At 37.6% G+C, this 20,622-nt stretch overlaps 1 protein-coding gene across 1 annotated transcript; it reads left to right on the top strand.

Moving 5' to 3' along the window:
* The first annotated feature begins 4,906 nt into the window (after nucleotides 1-4,906).
* Nucleotides 4,907-20,404, top strand: lysmd2 (LysM, putative peptidoglycan-binding, domain containing 2). The gene is given in 3 exon segments (NM_001003507.1): nucleotides 4,907-5,358; nucleotides 7,259-7,593; nucleotides 19,816-20,404. Coding segments are annotated over 3 exon segments (627 nt in total). The 5' UTR covers nucleotides 4,907-5,103; the 3' UTR covers nucleotides 19,853-20,404.
* The last annotated feature ends 218 nt before the right edge of the window (nucleotides 20,405-20,622 follow it).

Below are 20,622 nucleotides of genomic sequence, written 5' to 3' on the forward strand. Positions count from 1 at the left end.
CTTTTTTCCAGATAACTTACAAATGTGAAAAGCTTTAAGCTTTAATCATAAGAAGCAAAAGAAGTGCTACTTAATCACAAATACTGAGATTGTTTAGAAAAAATAAGCTTGGGTAGGGAAGAAAAAGGTTTATTCTTTTCTTTTAGTATAGTATTCATAGCATTCTGTAGTATAGTATAGTATCCCATACAAAAATCTGATATATGGCCATGTATGAACATATATACAGTTAAAGTCAGAATTATTAGCCCTCCTTTGAATTTTTTTTTTGCTTTTTAAAATATTTCACAAATGATGTTTAACAGATTCAGGAAATGTTCACAGTATGTCGGATAATTTTTTCTTCTTCTGGAGAAAGTCTTATTTGTTTTATTTTGGCTAGAATGAAAGCAGCTATTATTTTTTTAAACACCATTTTTGGGACAAAATTATTTGCCCCTTTAAGCAAATTTTTTCGACAGTCTACAGAGCAAACCATCATTATACAATAACTTGCCTAAGTACCCTAACCTGCCCAGTTACCCTAATTAACCTAGTTAAGCCTTTAAATGTCACTTTAGGCTGTAGAGAAGTGTCTTGAAAAATATCTAGACAAATATTATTTACTGTCATCATGGCAAAGTTAAAATAAATCAGTTATTAGAAATAAGTTATTAAAACTATTATGTTAAGAAATGTGTTGAATAAAAAAAAACTTGGGAAAAATAAATAGGGGGTTTATTAATTCAGGGGGCTAATAATTTTGACATTAACTGTATATAAAATTATAGCTAATACAGCAGGTAAAATGAGTATTGAACATTTATTTTTCACTATTTTCTTTTAAGATGCTGTTGACTGGAATTGTTCACCATATGTCAGTAGGCACTGAAGTAATCCATACATACAAATAAACCAAATCTAATTCATTTATAAATTAAGTTATGTATAATGAAATTAAGTGGCACAAAAACCTATTGAACACACATGGGGGTTTAAAAAGGCATGGAAAGCCCAGACAGCAGCTGAAATCTCACTAGTCAAGCAGAATCTTTGCCTTGATCTGCTCACCAAAGTCTCGGCATTGTCCTCTATCAGTCGGGTGACAGTATGTACACTTGAAACTAAACTACAGCATTTACATTGAAACATTTAATTCCAGGAGTTTTCCGGGGGACAGAACAAAATGGGAGCTGGGTCTGAAATACCAACACAATCTCGCGGCAATTCGTTACTTTTTCATTTAGTGGCTAATTCGTACAAATTCGTATGATCTAATTCGTACATTTTAGTACGATTTGCGTATCCCCCAATGACGGTTGGGTTTAGGGGTGGGGTTAGGTGCCACGCCTCCTTTTTAAAATCGTACATTTTCTTACGACTGAACTCGTACGAATTCGTACGGATTAGCCACTAAATTGCCAAAACGTAAAATACTTACGTTTTCTCGTGAGATCAGGCTGGAAATACGGGAAAAATAAGAGTGTTGGCAGGTATGCATTCAATTTGAAATGACATTAACATCATCATTCTGCTTCTCATTCTCTGGGATGGTGGGCCAAATCGAAGGTTACCATGAGCCAACTTTGGCCCGCGAGCTCTAGTCTGTGCATCTCTGCTCTAGATTGATGTTGTTTTATGCCATACAGTCTTATAATCTTGCTCTGAGCAAGATCCTCTGTTTTGTTACCACAAAGACATTGCAATAATCTACATTATGAAATGTAATAAATATTACAGTAGTGCCATTTTTGAATTAGCAATGACTTCTGCTGTTTAGTTAGATGGTCAGGTGCAGATGTGAATGCATGGTGGAAGAAAGTAGTTCTTCACACAAAAGTGTTTCGAGGCTCTCTGTGTTTGATTTTTATATTCATATACATGCTTATGCCGTGTAGTATACACGCAATGTCACACACTTAGCACTGCAATATGGCTGTATATCAGCACTGCTGTGATACTATACGCATATACAGCCATATTGCAGTGCTACGAGTGTGTGATTATGCTCATATTCAGGCATTGCTAGAATTCAAATAAAAGTTCAGGTCAGCATGTGAATAGCTGGCGAGTTTCATACTCATAACACGTCTTGTTCAATATAACACTTTCATTGGACTGGAATTACAGTGATTGCTCAAAACAGGAAAGTGTATTAGGACTATTGCCACAGTTGTGAAAATGACTAATACACAGAAATGCATGGGTTACAGTTTAAAAAAAAATGGCAACAGTCTAGTTTTCCCTATGAGAGTTTCAGTTCACAAAACCACATACTGTGTATAAGAGCAGTGTCAGAAGTGAAAACGTAGGTCACATTATTTCTGTTTGTTGAATTTAGGTTACATTGCATCTACATGTCAAGTAATTCTCATTAGATTTTACGTAGACTGTTCGGTTGGGGTTAGGGTTAGTGTAAGTTGACATGTACTAGCAAAGTATTTTATAGTCAGTTAAAAGTCAAAGGAGTTAGTAGTAGTTAGTTAGAAGTTAAAGGAGCAGAATCAACAGATATTAAGCAGACGGTCTACTGATACTCAAATGGACCATCAAAACAAAGTTTCACCAAAACATCTATTGGTCTATCTCCCTGTCAGTTAAATCCATTTCCTCTAAATTTGTTTGCTTGGTTAGAACTGAACCTGTGCAACCGCAGTCCAGCAACCTGTACACACACACTTCCTTTTTCCTACATAAAACTAGGTCATGTGTGGTTCAAAGTCAAAAAGTCAAAAAAGAAAATTAAAAAAATATTTCCACTCTTATTATTTTCTACTCTTAGGAAACATTTAAGAACGGTTCTTATAATGAAATAAATGTCAAATGAAATCCATTACAATTGTGTAATTCAGGACATTTTAATGTGGGTTTATTTTAAGAAATCTCCACAGACTATCTTAATCTGGCTGAATTATATTTTGTTACCTCGCTTCACATGTTTAAGATTGATATGCAAGCTACAGACGTTTCAAATTTCAGATAATACTATCTGGATATATTGTCATGCAGTTAAATAGGGGTATATGTGAAAGTATTTTATATTAGACCACAACATCGATGCTGTGAAAGGAATCGTATAAAATGGAAAAAAGTCACATTGACCGTTCACCGGAAGTTTATCAGTATGGGAAGAAACTTACTATTACTTAAATAAGCATATACTTACTATTACTGGTATTCGTATGCTCAGTTCATTATATCTCAAAAGAATGTCATAGTTTGTTTGGTGACATTAGAGTGTTACATTTCCTCGGTTTGTGTAAATAAATGCTTGGGATTTTTAAGCAGATCATTCACAGTCACATTCTAAATGACAACAAACTTTAAAACAGGAAACTAAATACACGTTGCAATGTTTTTAATGTGTTTGAAGACTACCATATACTGTGCTTGTGTTCATTATTGTTAGGAGTCCCTTGAAACTATTAATTATTTAAATTGGGAATTAAAAACAAATAAATAAATGAATAAAATAATAATAATAATAATAATAATAATAATAATAATAATAATTATATATATATATATATATATATATATATATATATATATATATATATATATATATATATATATACATTTTACATTTACATTTAGTCATTTAGCAGACGCTTTTATCCAAAGCGACTTACAAATGAGGACAAGGAAGCAATTTACACAACTAAGAGCAACAATGAATAAGTACTAAAGGCAAGTTTCAGGTCTGTAAAGTCTAAGAAGGGAACTATTAGTAGTATTATTTTTATTTTTTTTTTATTTTTGTACAGTTAGTGTGATATTCAGAGAGGCAATTGCAGATTAGGAAGTGTAGTGGAGACTAAATAGTTGAGTTTTTAGTCGTTTCTTGAAAGTAGCGAGTGAATCTGCTGTTCTGATGCAGTTAGGGAGTTCATTCCACCAACTGGGCAGATTGAGCGTGAGCGTTCGCGAAAGTGATTTCTTCCCTCTTTGGGATGGAACCACGAGGCGACGTTCATTCACAGAACGCAAGTTTCTGGAGGGCGCATACATCTGCAGAAGTGAGAGCAGATAAGAAGGAGCTAGGCCAGAAGTCACTTTGTAGGCAAACATCAGAGCTTTGAATTTGATGCGAGCAGCAACTGGCAGCCAGTGCAAACGGACTAGCAGCGGAGTGACATGTGCTCGTTTAGGTTAATTGAAGACAACTCGTGCTGCTGCATTCTGGAGCAGTTGAAGAGGCTTGATAGAGTTAGCTGGAAGCCCAGCTAGTAGTGTGTTTATATATATATATAAACACACACACACACACACACACACACACACACACATGTTAGAAATAACTCAAGAATTTTAAACCATTTTTTTTTCTTCTCTAAACTGTGTAGAAGCATTTGTTATGATATGATAAAATGCTTTTAATTTTATGGTAATAAGAGTAATGGTAAAAATACATAATAAAATATGTATATTTATTTAGATTTGATTTAATATAGTTGCCTGCTGCTATCCTATTGATAAAGTCGAATGAAACGATAAATTACTACACTTTAAAAGTAATATTAAATTATATATAGAGACTATAAAAATGTTTTATGTAAAATGTAAAAGCTAAAAAAATTAGCTGTGATTTATAGCTTTCACTTCCTTTTCACTTAGTAGTTTTTTCTCTTTTATGTGTTGTATTCTTTCATATATATATGCATTATCCTTGAAATGTCACGATTTACTCTAAATTAATTATAGAATTTATAAGTAAATACACACTCGCCAAATTATTATACTTAAAAATGTAACCCAAAGTAGACTGCTGGATCTCTGAAACTTCTGAGCTCCAAACACTGCAAGGGACGCGACGCAAAGGACGCGAGTTTCTGATTGGTCTACTGCCTTGCGACGTCATCCTGGAAGACGCTCACTGGACGGGTGTCATCATCACACGCGCGTGGATCAGGTTTCACTGGATGGAGCGCGTATCTCGCGCAGGCCTGCGGTAACGACAATGGCGACTGGAAAAATCCCTCACCTTTGCCGTTTCCTCTAAATATCACCGCTGGAAATGTGCTGCTCGGGGTGTGACGCTGGAAACATGTCTATTTATATATTGTGAGTAATACTAGTGTTTTTTTTTTCGGTGAAGGCAGCTTTAATAATAACAGATTGAAGATGGCGGAGTTTTCTCCGGTGCTGCCTCCGTTGCGGGATGATGGAGGAGGGGGACGGTATGGACAGCCGCTATTCCCCAGATCCCGGTCCGGTTCGGAGTCCGACAGTGAATTGTCGCAGAGTTTGGCCCGTACGAAAACGCGCTCGTACGGCAGCACCGCGAGCGTCACCGCGCCTTTAGGAGAGAAATACATAGAGCATCGCGTAACGGACGGGGAGACACTACAAGGAATAGCACTCAAATATGGTGTTACGGTAAGAATATAAGCCGCACATTAATATAATCGCACACAAATACAGGAAACCTTGGCCTGGTCATCTGCACGAGTGTTGTTGTGCATCTTTTTTTGGCTGTATAGTCGCGACATTGACTGTGACTCAATCACTAGTAAGATGCATATCTAGACTATGTTTTTGGAACATTAATAAAGAAACCCTTGCAGCAATATTATTTGCGTTCATATATCAAAACCTCGTGAGCACTTAGACAGCGTTGAGCATCATAAAAGTGTGCGTTGTTTTGGGCCATCACTGACGCACCTGCAGGTTTGGGCCAATCCCAGCTAACCAAAAATATGAAATTGAAATCTAGAATTATGAAAGTAATGTTCATTTTTCGAAGTGTTCTAAAAACAAATAATTTAATGCCTTTTAATAGTTTTTTTTTTTAAATTTAATTAAGAGTGGTCCTTTTAGATCTGGATACAGACTTGAATTTGCAAGCTGAGACTGCATATCTCAGAGATACAATGCCAGACTTTAATGCACTCAATGGAGCTAGTGATGCTGATGTCACTTCTCCAGGTTTCATTTACGTAATAACATCTAGAAAAAAAGGTATGTCTTAACTGGCATTATAAAACTCCTGAGAGCTCAGAAGAAATGTAATAATATTACTGGATGAGCATTTGTTTATATTATATCTTTGAGGGAACCCTGTCCAAACATTTCCTGATGTCTAGGATGCTTTTGCATAGTAAACCTAGTATGCCCTCTAGACTTTGGTCTTTTAAACTGATATTTTTCATTATTATTTAGTTATTTTTCATTTAGTGGTAAAATAAGTTACATTTTGGTGTTTGATTCAAATGAACAGAACTGAATAAGGGAAAATTTTTCAGATCAAAGAAGGGAGAGTCCAAAAAAAAAAAAAACCCTAACCCTTTTGGTTGTCAGTCATATGAACTAATGCTAGTTTGGAGGGGTTTACCTGCCAGTGCAAAATTTTTTGGAAGTTTCCCTTCCAATGCGTTATCTGCATGACTCTGATATCTAGATTAATAATAATAATTTTCTTGACACTCAAAGCGCTTAACACATTGGGTGGAATCTCCTTATACACCACCATTGTGCAACATCCACCTGGATGATGTGACGGCAGCCATATTGCACCAGACTGCACACCAGCTGATTGGTAGAGAGGAGACAGAGTGATGAAGCTAATTGTGATATGGGGATGGTTAGTAGGCCATAATGGACAGAGGCCAGTGGGCAAATTTTGGCCAGGTTAAACCCCTACTCTTTTTCGAATGACATCCTGAGATATTTAACGACCACAGAGAGTCAGGACCTCGGTTATACGTTTCATCCGAAAGACGGCCCTCACTGAGCAGTATAGAGTCCCCTTCACTATACTTGGGCATTGGGACCCACACAGACCACAGGTTGAGCGCCCCCTGCTGGTCTCACTAACACCACTTCCGACAGCAACCAAGCTTTCCCATGTGGTCTCCCATCCAGGTACTGACCGGTAGCTTCAGTGGGTGACCATGTCAGTGTTGCAGAGAGCTAGCTGCCGGCAGATTAACTGTGTAAACAGATATATAATTGGACAAAATATTCAATAAAGTTGTGATAACTCATTACTCATACTATTAATTTCAAACTTGATTTTGAGAGAGACCTTGGGAATCAAATGGGTGTGTAAACTGATTGCATGAAAGCAGGAATTGGTTCCTCTAAGGAAATCACATTCTTACTTATAACCTTAATTTTAAAGCAAATATTTATATAGTTTGGTTGGTTACACAATGCTGGTAATCTCTAAAACAAGCAAAATCTAGGTAGATGGGTTCATATTTAGGACTCCTTACTGGATATATGAAAGTAAAATGTAATAGTGTTGTATGTTTATAACTTTCCTTTATCTCCACAGATGGAGCAAATCAAAAGAGTCAATAAATTATTCAGCAATGACTGCATATTCCTGCGAAACACGCTCAGTATTCCAGTTAAGTCAGAAAAACGCTCTCTCTTTAACGGACTGTCTCTGGAATCGCCCGACAGTGAGGGAAACACACCTCAGGAGTCGCCGTGTGTGAGTCAGGATGTGGACGCTCCATCGCCCCCACCAGAACCATCCGTCCCGGAGCCCAACACCCGGCCTGTGCAGGCGGAGGAGCTGTCCGCTAAAGACTACTTACACCGGCTGGACTTGCAGATCAAACAGTCCAAGCAAGCCGCCCGCAAACTGAAAGAGGATGGTGGGAGGTAAATTAACTTTTGACCTGCTTTATAGTCTGTCTGCCTTATTTAAGAGATCAAAAGATGTATTAATCGTAAATGGAAGCTCTGTTCCAAAAAGAGTAAGCTATAATCTAGATGTTCAAGTAAGACATCTAGCTGTGTGTGCTCTGTGTATTGGTTACCTTCTAAAGACGTATCTTAAAAACTGTACTTTTTTTACTCCTAAAGAAGTAGGCTTCTTCACTCACACAGGTGTGTGGGCTTGACAAACCCCCTGTAAGAAACACACTCTTTTATCTGTCATTTTAACGGACATGTGCATCAGTTTTGTACATTTGCATTAGACATTTCCTTGCAATCACTCAAGATTAAAAAAAGGGCCTTTATGAAGTGAGCTTCACACAGGTGAGTGGGCTTGACAAACCACATGTAGAAACGCTGTTCTCTTTAAAAATTAAACTCCTCCGCCTTTATCTAGCACTTAATTCTCTAAACTCAAACCGTTCCTTTTGTATAATTAGCACTTTTTGTGTGTATTGCCTCTGAATCTCTGTATGCCACCTCAAATGCAAGTTGCTTTAGAAAAAAGCATCTGCTAAATGTAAATGTAAGGGCCTACTCACACTATGCTGTCTGAACCTTGCCAAGGCCCGTTTCCCGGATCGTTTGAGAAGTGTGAGTGCGCGAAATCGGGCTCAGGTACGGTTCACTTGGCCTGCCCTGGGCGGGTTGGAAGAGGTGTGCCTCATCGTGATTCACTTTGGCTTCGGCACACGCTTATGTGTGAGTTCAAAACGTGACTAAGCCTGAAACTGAAAGCAAGACATGACTTTTACGGGATTGTTTCATATGGATTTTTTAAATCATTCTTACCGTTCAATGAACGCAAACTGTCGTAGTTTATTAAAGACGCAAATTCCTTACTGCACCACAACTGCGCCTTCAGCAAACCTCCTAATTCTTGAGAACTTTATGACTGTTTATGAGCGTCAAAAGTGGCGGATCTGTTCAGGGAAATATCTTCTCCTTCTCACCCTTCTGATTGGCGCACTGCTCTGGAACTGAGAGACAGCTCTTTTACTTGATAAAGAGCTGGGCGATAAAGTCGATATTGATATTTATTGACCGAACACCATTGTCAATATTGATAAAAAATTTAGTATGAAGATTTGGAATGACGGCTGTAGTTTTATTCAAATGTGGCTGCTTAGTGCGTGCCATGGAAGCAGTGCCATCAAGCTTAAAGTGTTTTCACTTTCGGGTTGAGGGCGGCGTGATCGTCCTTTGCCTAGAGCGGCAGTTCAGCTTGCTCCGGCCCTGGTCTAAGATAATTAGTCTACTAATATCATTTAAAAGCTGATCATGATCAGTCAGTTCTTGTCATGTGACTGGCAGTGTGCTCGCGGCATTTATTCAACTGGGTGTGTATGGAAGGCGCGAGCTCGCACCTCTATTGGAATTAACTTGCGCTAACTCTAGAAAAGAAGAAATATGCGAACAGCCCCTAGAAGGCTTTTGCAATCTTCAACAGTTCATCTTCTTGCACAGACATGGTGGACCCACCTGATTTGTTGACAAATGGGTTGTGAATTCAATCCTTGGCAGTTTGCGGATCCTTCATTGGGCCTTTTCCCCTTAGCAAAGAAATGTTTCAAAGACCTCTGTTTCTTACTCGTGTTGCTGCTCGTGCGTTAAATTTGGGCGTTCAAATATATGATTTTTAAAAATAAAAGATCATTCAGATAATGAATAAAATGGAAATAATAAATGATTTCTTTGCGGCCAAAACGAATCTTTGCTGTTTTTCAGCCTTCCTAAAGCACACAAAACACAGCAACTCTATCAATAAAATCAATGTTAGCCATTTTGCAACGAGTCACTGGGCAAACAGAAGCCCCACTTATGACGCGAATCTGCATCTATTGTGAAAGTGAGTGAGTATGACGTGTGTATGAAGCGAGTATGTTCACGTGTCTAATTATGCCCAAATAGCACTATTTGTTTGCCCAAGCCACGTCTTGTGTGAATGCCACATTACAGTTCTACATATAGGTAGCATAAAGGAAGTTCAGTTGTGTCCTTCTTAATACTCTTTAAAGTAATTTGTTACTCTTTTTTTTTTCTTAATGTACACCAGAGCACTGTTTTAGTCAGCACACTTCAGGAAATGCTGTTGAGGTAGAAAGCTTACTGGAGCAAATGATGGCTGAGAATGAAGTCTGCTGACCTGTGTTAAGCTTGTCTGTCAGATCCATTAATCTAAAGCACTGCAGGTTTTATTTTAGCTGAATTAGTCATTTGTGCGCACACATTTTCAAGCAAATTAGGAAGGAGTTTTTTTGAGGAAAGCCTTGTAGTCTCTGCTCTGATTTCAGGAGAATGGAGAATGGAACCAGTCAAGTCAGTCCTGTCTCGAAGCATATAAAGACATATTACTGAGATGTCTTCAGGCGTAAGCTTGCGCACATGTTCATTCAGTCGACCTGCTGAACTTTGGGAGATGTTTCTGTTGATTCCAGTACATTACAGGTTATAACATGTTTGACTTTTAATGCTATTTACACTTAACCAATAGGCGTAGACTATTGCTGGCAGTTACCAGATTGTTACATCAACACTCAGACATTACAAGATCAGACGAATACCAATTCAACTTGTTTAAGCACCTAAAACAAGCGTCGAATAACCCACAATATTGGAATGATCAAACCTCGTCTGTGAGTCCTTGATAGTTGTACAGATGTACTGTGAGAATATCTATGTCTCCAATAGACTTCAGCAGAGGATTTGTCTAAACATGCACAATACAAAATGAAATCATTAGTTAACATAGATGACATAAAATATATAGAAGAATACATATTTAGTTTAATATAAAAGCTCAAGCAAACACATTATCATAAAATTATTTAGCTTTTTGAGAATTTGAGTTTTCAAGCAGATGGTGTGCGATGTTGTGCTATATTGGAAAACTCATTGATTTTTCTGACACACTGAGGCTACATCGGGATGGCAATGATTCCTTTTTTTTTTTTTTTTTGTGAATTCTAAAGGTTTCATTTCAAGAAAAGTCTCCCTCCAGATAAAAAAGGAAGACCAAACCTATATGTCAAGGCTAATATAGTTGACGAAAATGAAGGAAAAAAAACGAAAACTACAATTGAAAAAACATTTTCGTTAACAAAAATAAAAACAATTTTTGTTTTTAAACTAGAAGTAACTGAGACTATTGTGTACATACAAAAATAACTGAAACTAACTACATTTATATCAGTTTTTGTATTTGTAAATATATTTAATATATAAGCCTTCAAGAAGTCAATTTTATTTACTTTGCGATGCCAGTTTTACACCTGGTGTTTAAGCCGTACGTTCAATCCTGCTGCCAAAGGCCGGATCAAGCCTATCCTTTTCCAGTCAGTGTTTGCTGTTGCTCCTGCGACAAAAACAACGGCTCGACATGACAGCAACATCTTGACAGCATTAAATACAACCCGAGCAGACACTTAAAAGTATTAATTTAACACATTTGCGTCCAATAATTGCTTTTATTTTCGTGTTAGCGAACAAATCATTCTTTTTACTGGATCTTCTAAGTAAAGAGGTTGAACTAGTTCACCAAATCGAACTAAATCATTTGAAATGATTCACGTCTCCTTGCACTTATCAACAAAGACTTACTTTTTAACATGCCTGATACCAAATCAAGCAATTTCCTGAGTTATTCATTTATTAGAACAGTACACAGAGATCAGATTTGAGAAGGGGTGAAGTCATAATAACGTGCATGTGTGATTCAGTGAACCGAACACAAACAGTACACACACTGTAGACTGAAAGTGTTTACTTGGTTACGCCACTTCAGTTTTGATCTCGTGCTATCCGCTTATTAAGTGTGACGTCACGCAAAGCGGCCTCCGGGTCCAAGCGCTCTATTCAACTGAATAGGGAGACTCGTGAAATGGTAATAATAAACGTTTACAAAGCGATTTAATACTTTCGAAAATCACGATCGCAATATATATGTCCATGCCTAATATCCAATGGCCAGAAAGTAATTCATTTTTTTTATAAATTGTTAAAATTTTGGTATTTGTGATGCAGCAAGCCCAGAGATTGTTGTGTACACTATGACTTTAAATAAAATTAACTTTAATGTGTGATATGAATAAAAAACAAATTATTTCTCAACTCAAATGAGTGGCGGGTTGGACCCGGAAACAGTATTACATATGTCACCAATACGTCATCACTTAACAAGCGGATGATTCGTTGCTGAATGACCAATTAGAACGTTCTTTAGCCGATGGTCAACTCTGATTCTACAAGCTGAATCAGGCCAACTCGATTCAACGTTAATCTGATGAGAATCGACGTGTGGAACACACCAAACCAACTAGCTGGACCGATGTCTAGCTAGTCTAGTGCAGTGTTTCCCAAACCTATTCCTAAAGACACACCAACAGTACACATTTTTAACCTCTCCCTAATCAAAAACAACTGAATCAATTAATCAAAACATTAGGAGAGACTCCAAAACCTGAAATAAATGAAGCAGATAAGGGAGACATGCAAGATATGTACTGTTTGTGTGCCTCTAGGAACAGGGTTGTAAAACACTGGTCTAGTGGACACAGCATTTCTAGGTATTTCTCTAATCGTGCTAATAAACTTAGCTTGCCTACAGCACAAACACAGCTCTGTAATCTGCATTGTTGTTCTCTGCTCTTCCTCCACCTAGACACCTGATACTGTGGTGTCATTGTTTCCAAAAAGTGGCAGTTTGCCTATCTACATGGCTATGAAAGGGGCAGCAACACCGATGTCGTCATGTGGACGAAAGGGCAAAACAATTGAAAACTTTTTTTTTTTTTGTGCAGTTTTCTAAATCCATTACTGTTTGGATGGGACATTTAATTCAATTCACCTTTATTTGTTTAGCCCTTTTACAATGTAGATTGTGTCAAAGAAGCTTCACATAAAAGATCATAGTAAATTGAAATAGTATAGTTCAGTTTTTAAAGTTTAGGTTCAGTTCAGTTTAGCCCAGTTCAGTGTGGTTTAAAAATCACTACTGCGAGTCCAAACACTGAAGAGTAAATCCATCGATGTGCAGCTCTACAGATCCCATACCATGCAAGCTAGTGGTGACAGCGGCAAGGAAAAAAACTTTATGAACATAAATGGACATAAATGTTCCAAGATGGCAGGCGCACTGACATATCTAGAGCAGTCTATCATAATATATCTTTAAGACTATTATATTCTTCTGGAGATATGTTTGATGCGACCATAAAGCTTAGTAAGAAGCTAATAACATCCAAGGACAGCTAATGAAATCCAATATATTCCAGATCCTCAGAACCCATGCTAGTCTTTCAAAGGGTCAATTTTGCATGGGCCAAAACTGATGATATGTAGGTGAAAAGTAATAATGAAATCATTCATTAATTTTCCTTCAGCTTAATGCTGTGTTCAGACCAGATGCAGCATGCCAAAATAGTGGATAAATCATGCTATTTGTGCGTAAATAGACATGTGAACATTTTGAGTTTAGCAGCTTCAATGGTGCGTCTTTTGCGCCTCAAATTCACTTCACAACAGATGCGGATTCACATCATGGGCGGGGCTTCTGTCTGCCCGGTGACTCTAGTTTCATTGCTAAATGGCTAACATGGATTTTATTGAGAGAATATCTGTTTATTTGCTGAAAAACAGCATCGATTAAATGAACCATTTAGAGAATTTGTTTATAGAAACTAAATCTGGATGATGAAAGCTTTCAGCGGTGCTTCTGACTTAGCCGAGCCCAGTTTGACCAATTGTTTTCTGGAGGATTTCCCGCCCAGGACAACAACAACAGGCACCAAGCACGCCACTACAAGACAAAACTCCTAATTGGTTAACGTGGCGCGTTCAGATATTTTAAATCAAGTGATTCACGCCATAAGCACATCAATCGCGCAAATCGCTCATCTCGTCATGTCTTCTGCGCCACCTCATTCGTGCGTATCACACCGCAGGATGTCTATTCACATTTTTGCATCGACTTAACATGTAAATCACTCGTGCTTGGCATTTCTTCCGCGTCTGGTGTGAATGCATCATAAGGCAAATTTATACTTCTGCATCGAGTGATCTGCGTGACCAACGTGACATTTTGATCAGATCAATACTGCAGCTCATGGAAATGCTCAATGGCTAATAATCAGTGTATTTACACTCCCAACTGCCAATCCGAAAGCTTCAAACAAATCTCAACAACTTTCCACTGTTTAAACAGCCTGCTTAAGGAACACAGGAAGTCAAACAGAGCCGGATACATTTGTTTGCTCAGAAATCTCAGTGAACGGTTTCCTTTAGGCAGAGAAGAGATGGCTGGCACTGGGAAGCCAACAGGTTTAACGCTGTTGCTAATAGCTGTCAGTGGTAGCAGATCAAGTGTTTCTAGATTATATCATATTGGTGCACCTTAGTTTAATGGCTCCACACTACTGGTTTGAAAGTTTAAGAGCATTAAAAAAAGAAGCCTGTTGACCAAACCTCCCTTTATTTGATCCAAAGTTCAGTTAAAACTGGCAAATTTGTGCTGGTTTTTTGTGTTTGAATGTATTGTAATATGTCATTTATACCTGTGATTTCAAAGCAGAATCTTTACCATTATTACTCTTTCGGAAATCATTCTAATTGCAATCAATGTTGCTGTTTAAGAATCATTTTATTTTACAATTACATTTTTAGACACTTATACAGGTGTTAATGTGTTAAACGAATGAAAAAATAATTTCCTTCTTTGTGTTTGTATGTTTATTTTTAGTAACACTTTATAATAACTACTAAGGGTGTCACGATCCTCCAAATCCTCGATTTGATTACATTTTCGATTCTAAAGTCACGATTCGATTTTCGATTATAAATAATTAATTAATTAATGACGAATTAATTATTAGTAGCCTATAGTTTAAACTGCCTGACTTGCATGGTCTTTGTTTTACCCATAAACAAATCATACAGTAAATGAATAAAAGCAAGATACACACATAATTACCACCTGTCAATCACTTTTTTATGCGGGACTCGTGAATAGGAAGTGATCTGTGTCGTTATAATGGCATCGGTAAAAACGGTGCACAACCAACAGAAACCAGCCAACAGTATCTGAGGTGTTCGCTAAAATGACTAAGTACTTGTGTAAAAGTAAAAGATTAAAGCAGTCTACTGACTCGCTGACTGCCTTGACCCGCTGTCTCGAGCGCATGACAATGTGTGTGCATCTGTTTCTGTGTGTGAATGAGTGTGTTTGGTCACGTGATGTGCGTTTTCAGCGGTAGTGAGGAAGTAGGGCTGTTTAGAAATGCTACACGCCAGTGTGGATGTGGATTGTTGTTGTTCTAAAATGTCAATTAAAAACAATTAAAAATTTTTGTCGACCACACGAACGTTGTCAACGTAACTAACTGGAAATCCAAAATACTTCCACACCGGCAACTTCATTAAAAGAGGAGAGGGTTTAAGCTCTGTCGACGGGTCTCCTGCGTCTGCAGTTTAACAAGCACTTCAACAAGCATGTTTTTTTCCCGCTTGGCAAGCCAAGCTAACGTGACATGGGGGCGTGGCAGCATCGATGATTCTGTTTTTTGATTCGATAATCGAAGTTGAGCATAAATTTCGATCGATTTCGATTAAAAATCGAAATCGTGACACCCCTAATAACTACACACTATGAATAATTTTTTAGGCATTAGCATCTTGTGAATTCATTATTTTATTAAGCCTTAACTCTACATTAATAAACGTTAATGTTAACGTTAACACAGTTTATAAATACAGATACAAATGCTGTATTCTTGACATAAAAACACATTTATAATGTGCCTAATAATTGGATTTTCATAATTTGTGAGTGATTTATTTTTCAATACTAAATTAAGTATTATATTATTTACAAGGCATTTGTATTTAAGAGTAGTTGGTGGTTTTTAAGATCATTCAGAATGAGTTAGTAAATGATTAATAAACTATTGAAATCAATGTGTATATATCTTATTATTCAGGCATATATTAATAGTTTCTATCGATGTAAACAAATGCTTTATTAACTCAACTTCATGCAGTTTTGTGAGCTAATCTAAAGTGAGGACTAAAAGCTTGGTTTTAAATGAACGGTAATCTTTGCAATCCTATTTAAAAATAAAACTACCTTAAAGTTACTGTACAAGTTGGGTTAAACAACAACAATATAATTATTTTACAATTTAATATGATGCAACATTTCAATGTTATTTAGCGATGTCTAAACTGTACAGTAATTGTATTTTACATAAGGTTGCAAAGATTTATTTTTCACTTGAAGTTTCATTTGTGCATCTTCAAATGAATAGAAATGAATAAAGCCGTTTATTTTCTCTCTTTTTTTCCTGTTTAGAATAGAACCAAGCCTTTAATTGTCATTCATAAGGGATGAACGAAGCATAAATAGCCCTCACTTTAGATTAGGTCATAAAACTGCATGAAGTTGAGTTAATAAAGCATTTATTAATGTACAAATTAACTACAGTATCAGTATACCCCTGAATAATAAGATATATGAATGGTAACTTGAATAGTTTATTAATTGTTTACTTACTCGTTACGAATGATCTTTAAAAACCACCAACTATTCTTAATTAACTGGTTTGTAAATAATGTGATAATTAATGAAAAATGAATCATAAACAATATAAAAGCACAATTATTAAGCACATTATACATGTGTTAGTAAGTCAAGAATACAGCATAAACTGTTTATTAATGTAGAGTTAATGCTTAACAAATAATGTATTCACCAGATGCTAATGCCTAGTAAATTATTTATAGTGTGTAGTTATTAAAAAGTGTTACCTTTTTTATTGTTGCAGTAGGGGTGTCACGATTTCGATTTTTAAGTTATGTTGACAACGTTCGTGTTGTCGACAAAAAAACACAGTTTTGCAAGCTCTGCTATGTATGTATTACGTACGGTTTGTCCGATAGACAACACCGGCATCGCGATCCTCCGCCTGCCCCCGTTACAAATCCTCTCGCGAAAAGTACACACTCAGGCCCTGTTTACACTGTCTTTGTTTTTAAATGGCATTTTAGAACGACAACGATTTGACATCCACAGTGGCGTGTAGCATTTCTGAGCAGCCCTCCTTCCTCTCTACCTCTGAAATTGCACATCACGTGACCACACAGACATGCGCTCCAGACAGCAGGTCCAGGCAGTCAGAGGACTGCTTTAATCTTTCACTCACTTGTACTTAGTCATTTTAGCGAACACCTCAGATACTGTTGGCTGGTTCCTGTTGGTTGTGCCTCTTTTTTACCGACGCCATTATAACGACACAGATCACTGCCTATTCACGAGTCCCGCAAAAAAAAGTGATTGACAGGTGGTAATTATGTGTAACTTGTAGGGATGTAACGGTATTGTAAATACCGTCATACCGCAATATTAAATTTTTTCGATATTACCGAAGTCGCATGACTCGGTAAAACTATAGATCTTCAGAGAAAATTTGCTCAGGCGAATGAAGCGAACGGGAGGTAGCTGAAACTTCATTTCCCATCAGCCCCGGCGTGGCCATAATCCTTTGCGGTCTGTTGTCGCTACAGATCCAGTAATGCGGAAATGGAGTGTGCTGCTAGTAGCGGAGATGAAAAAAAGATGGAAATGATCGAACCTAAAGCGGGTGTTGTCGCCGCGCGCGTGCTGAATAGCGGTGCTGTCGCGCGCGTTCTGATCAGCTGTGTTGTGGCGCGCGTATTGTAAAGGGGGGGGGGGGTGGGGGAGGGGGGGGGGGGTTGAGCGCGCATACCAAGAGAGGTGTTGTCGCGCGCCTACTGAAGGGCTGGACTGTCGCGGGGGCACTTTTGATCGTTTTGGAAGGGCATTTTCTATCCAAGACTAAAAAGGGCATGTGCACTGCACAGGTTGAGCCCTATGTGTGCACGTGCCTGCAAGTTGGGGAATACGACTAGTAACAGTCATGGGGACTGCAGAAACACAGCACTGTTCAGATTGATGCAGACATTGACTTGTACCGCAAAGAGACCTCTATCTCACTCATGGTTTGTCTTCTCAAGTGGGGGAAAGACAATGCACAACGTTACCCCACTGCTGTCAACATGGGCCAAGTCATATCTCTCTTGTCCCAGAAACCTCAGTCCCAAATGAGAGGGTTTTTTTCTGTTGCAGGGGACATTGTAAAGATACCAGCTTTTACCAGATTATAATTATATGATAATTTTTCTTTAAACCCATCTCTATCTAAGTGAGTGATTAAATGTTGAATGTGATGAGTTTTCAACAATACTAAATTGAAACTTTATTTTTTTACATGGTTTAATAATTTTTTGTTATTAAAATTGAAGTTCCTGTTTCAAAGCTAACAGATAGATGGCTAATTTGTATGTCATTGACACTTTTGGCACTTTTTTGGAGTATTTTCAAAAGTTTTTTTTTTCCTGTAAATGATTCAATAAATACCGTACCGTGACATTCATACCGAGGTATTACCGTACCGTGAAATTCTGATACCGTTACATCCCTAGTAACTTGCCTTTATTCATTTACTGTATGATTTGTTTATGGGTAAAACAAAGACCATGCAGGTCAGGTAGTTTAAATGGTAGGCTACAAATAATTAATTGGTCATTAATTAATTAATTATTCATAATCGAAAATCGAATAGAATCGTGCCATCAGAATCGAAAATGTAATCGAATCGAGAATTTGGAGGATTGTGACACCCTTATGTTGCAGTATTTAAAAAATATCAATTGGGATCGAGTTGCAGTATCGTGACAACCGTACAATATGTAGTGTTGTAACGATACTGCAATTCGGTACCAATTGATACTAAAATTTTAAAAACGTTTATTTCCAGCTAACAATTGATCGCTGTTCAGCATGTTCCTAAACACCGCTGATATGCCATTGTGTTCACATGCTAATCCCTAAATACAACCATCACAATTAACGTCTATACCTGCCACAACCCCAAACCCAACCGTCAGTTATTAACGTCTACTTTTTCCCCAAACCTAAACCCAACCATCACTGTTATTATTGCCGTGAGTTGCGGAGGCTTTCATACAGTAATTGATGCGCTCACCGTTGTACTGTTATTTGCAACCACAGGAGTTGACGCCAAGTGGGGTAAAGGAGGTCACACACCAGACACGGCGCGCATATGACAGATTAAAGTATCACACACCAGACGCCCACATTCGCATGTTATTTAAAATGAAACTAATCAGATGGCGCTTTGTGGGGCTGCAGAAATATGAACAGCGTCCTGAGTCGTGACCCTAATAGAAACCTATGTTTAGAATTCTAAAATGCATCTAAAACTCATCGCTTCTGGTGTGCGACCTGCTTTTCTGTCATGACAAGACAAATTAAGAAGTCAGCGAGTGGAGTTGCAATGTGAAGTTGCGTTATGAATAAATAAAATAATATATCAAATGAATTGGTTGTGGATAAATTTGGAGAAAACTCATGAAAACATTTGGTAAATATAAAAATTCTGGTAGGTATTTCCGCCATCTTGCCAACAACATCTTGTTGTGACATCTCGCATGGTTCAATGAGATCTCGATAACTGCAAGTTACGCCTCTAACTTACTACAAGTTACCCCCCTTTATGTTACGCCCCTGTCTTGCAGTCCGCGGACAGATACACGTGCCATAAGATGTCTCTAGAATGCCCAGACGATCCATAATTGACCATATTTGGATTGGTGCAGCTCACTGACACATACACACACAGCATGATGACTGCTGACCAAAGGAATATTAACAATGCTAATATGCAAACTAGATGACTAGTTAAATCTTTTTAACTAAATAAAGGTCATCAGTGCAGCAAACTCACCGCTGTTTACGGAGTGCAACCACAGATACAGGGACACCGGAGTGTTTTAAGGCCACGTTTCATCACTCGTATGTCAGCTTATAGACAAACCAGCTGATCGGCGTGAATTTGAAACCCTCCAGTGTCTCTGTATCTGTGTTTACACTCCGTAAACAGCAGTGAGTTTGGTGAACTGATGACCTTCACAGCCAATCACAGTCATTTCTGTTGAGCACATGAACACAATGGTAAACCAGCACTGTCAAATATTAGCGTGAGATAAACATTTTTTAAATTTCGGTATTGATTGGTATCGAATTTAAGTATCATGATAACCCTAATAAATTGTTTGTATGTTTTATTTCAGAGAGGAAGATGACACAAACTCATATCAGGAGATCTGATGGAGATCTGTTTTCCTGCAGCGCTGACAATGACCCATCATCAACTTTCCATCCCTCTTTTGTCTGCTTTGTTTTTAACTTGACCCAAACTGCAACACAGGACCACATGCCATACTCTTGTGCTGAGGGTCCATCATTGCCTTCTTCAGCAGTATTACACTGATTTTATCTCTGATTTTTATCATCCTTCTGTCTCGCATAATAGTAAGGATAGTTCATTTACTATAGGAAGAGCCATGGCCGACCACATGTAGATCTCAAACCTATGATAACCTCTGCTTATAAGAAACACTGTATCTGCAGTTTATCCTCTATATACTGTATTGCAGATAAAAACAACCCGGACTCTGTGTGGCTGCTTGCTGATTTTAATTTATATACGTTTTGTTTGCCTATAAAAGCTTTACGTGTGGGTTTGAAAGGGATAAATAATGCTGTTTTAGTGTGAATGTTGTGTTTTTAGTGTGTTGGGGGTTAAATAAATTAAAAACAAAAAAGTTTTACTGTACTGTTTGATTTGAGTGGTGCAGAATAAATGCTTCTGTAAACTGAGCTCCTGTTTCATGAATCATAGATCTGGCATGAAGTATTGGGTTATTATAGGATGGATGTTCACATAAAGACTATAAAAACAGCCACAGGCAAGTGGAGATAGTTAGATAACAGTGCCATGAGAAATAAGTTCTCAGTTTTTAACAAAAAAATAGAGTTGGCTTCTAAGGCTGCATTTACACTGCAGATCTTGATGGCCAATTTCGATCTTGTGACTA

The sequence above is a fragment of the Danio rerio genome, chromosome 18, assembly GCF_049306965.1.
Source record: "Danio rerio strain Tuebingen ecotype United States chromosome 18, GRCz12tu, whole genome shotgun sequence".
Classification (NCBI taxonomy): Eukaryota; Metazoa; Chordata; class Actinopteri; order Cypriniformes; family Danionidae; genus Danio; species Danio rerio.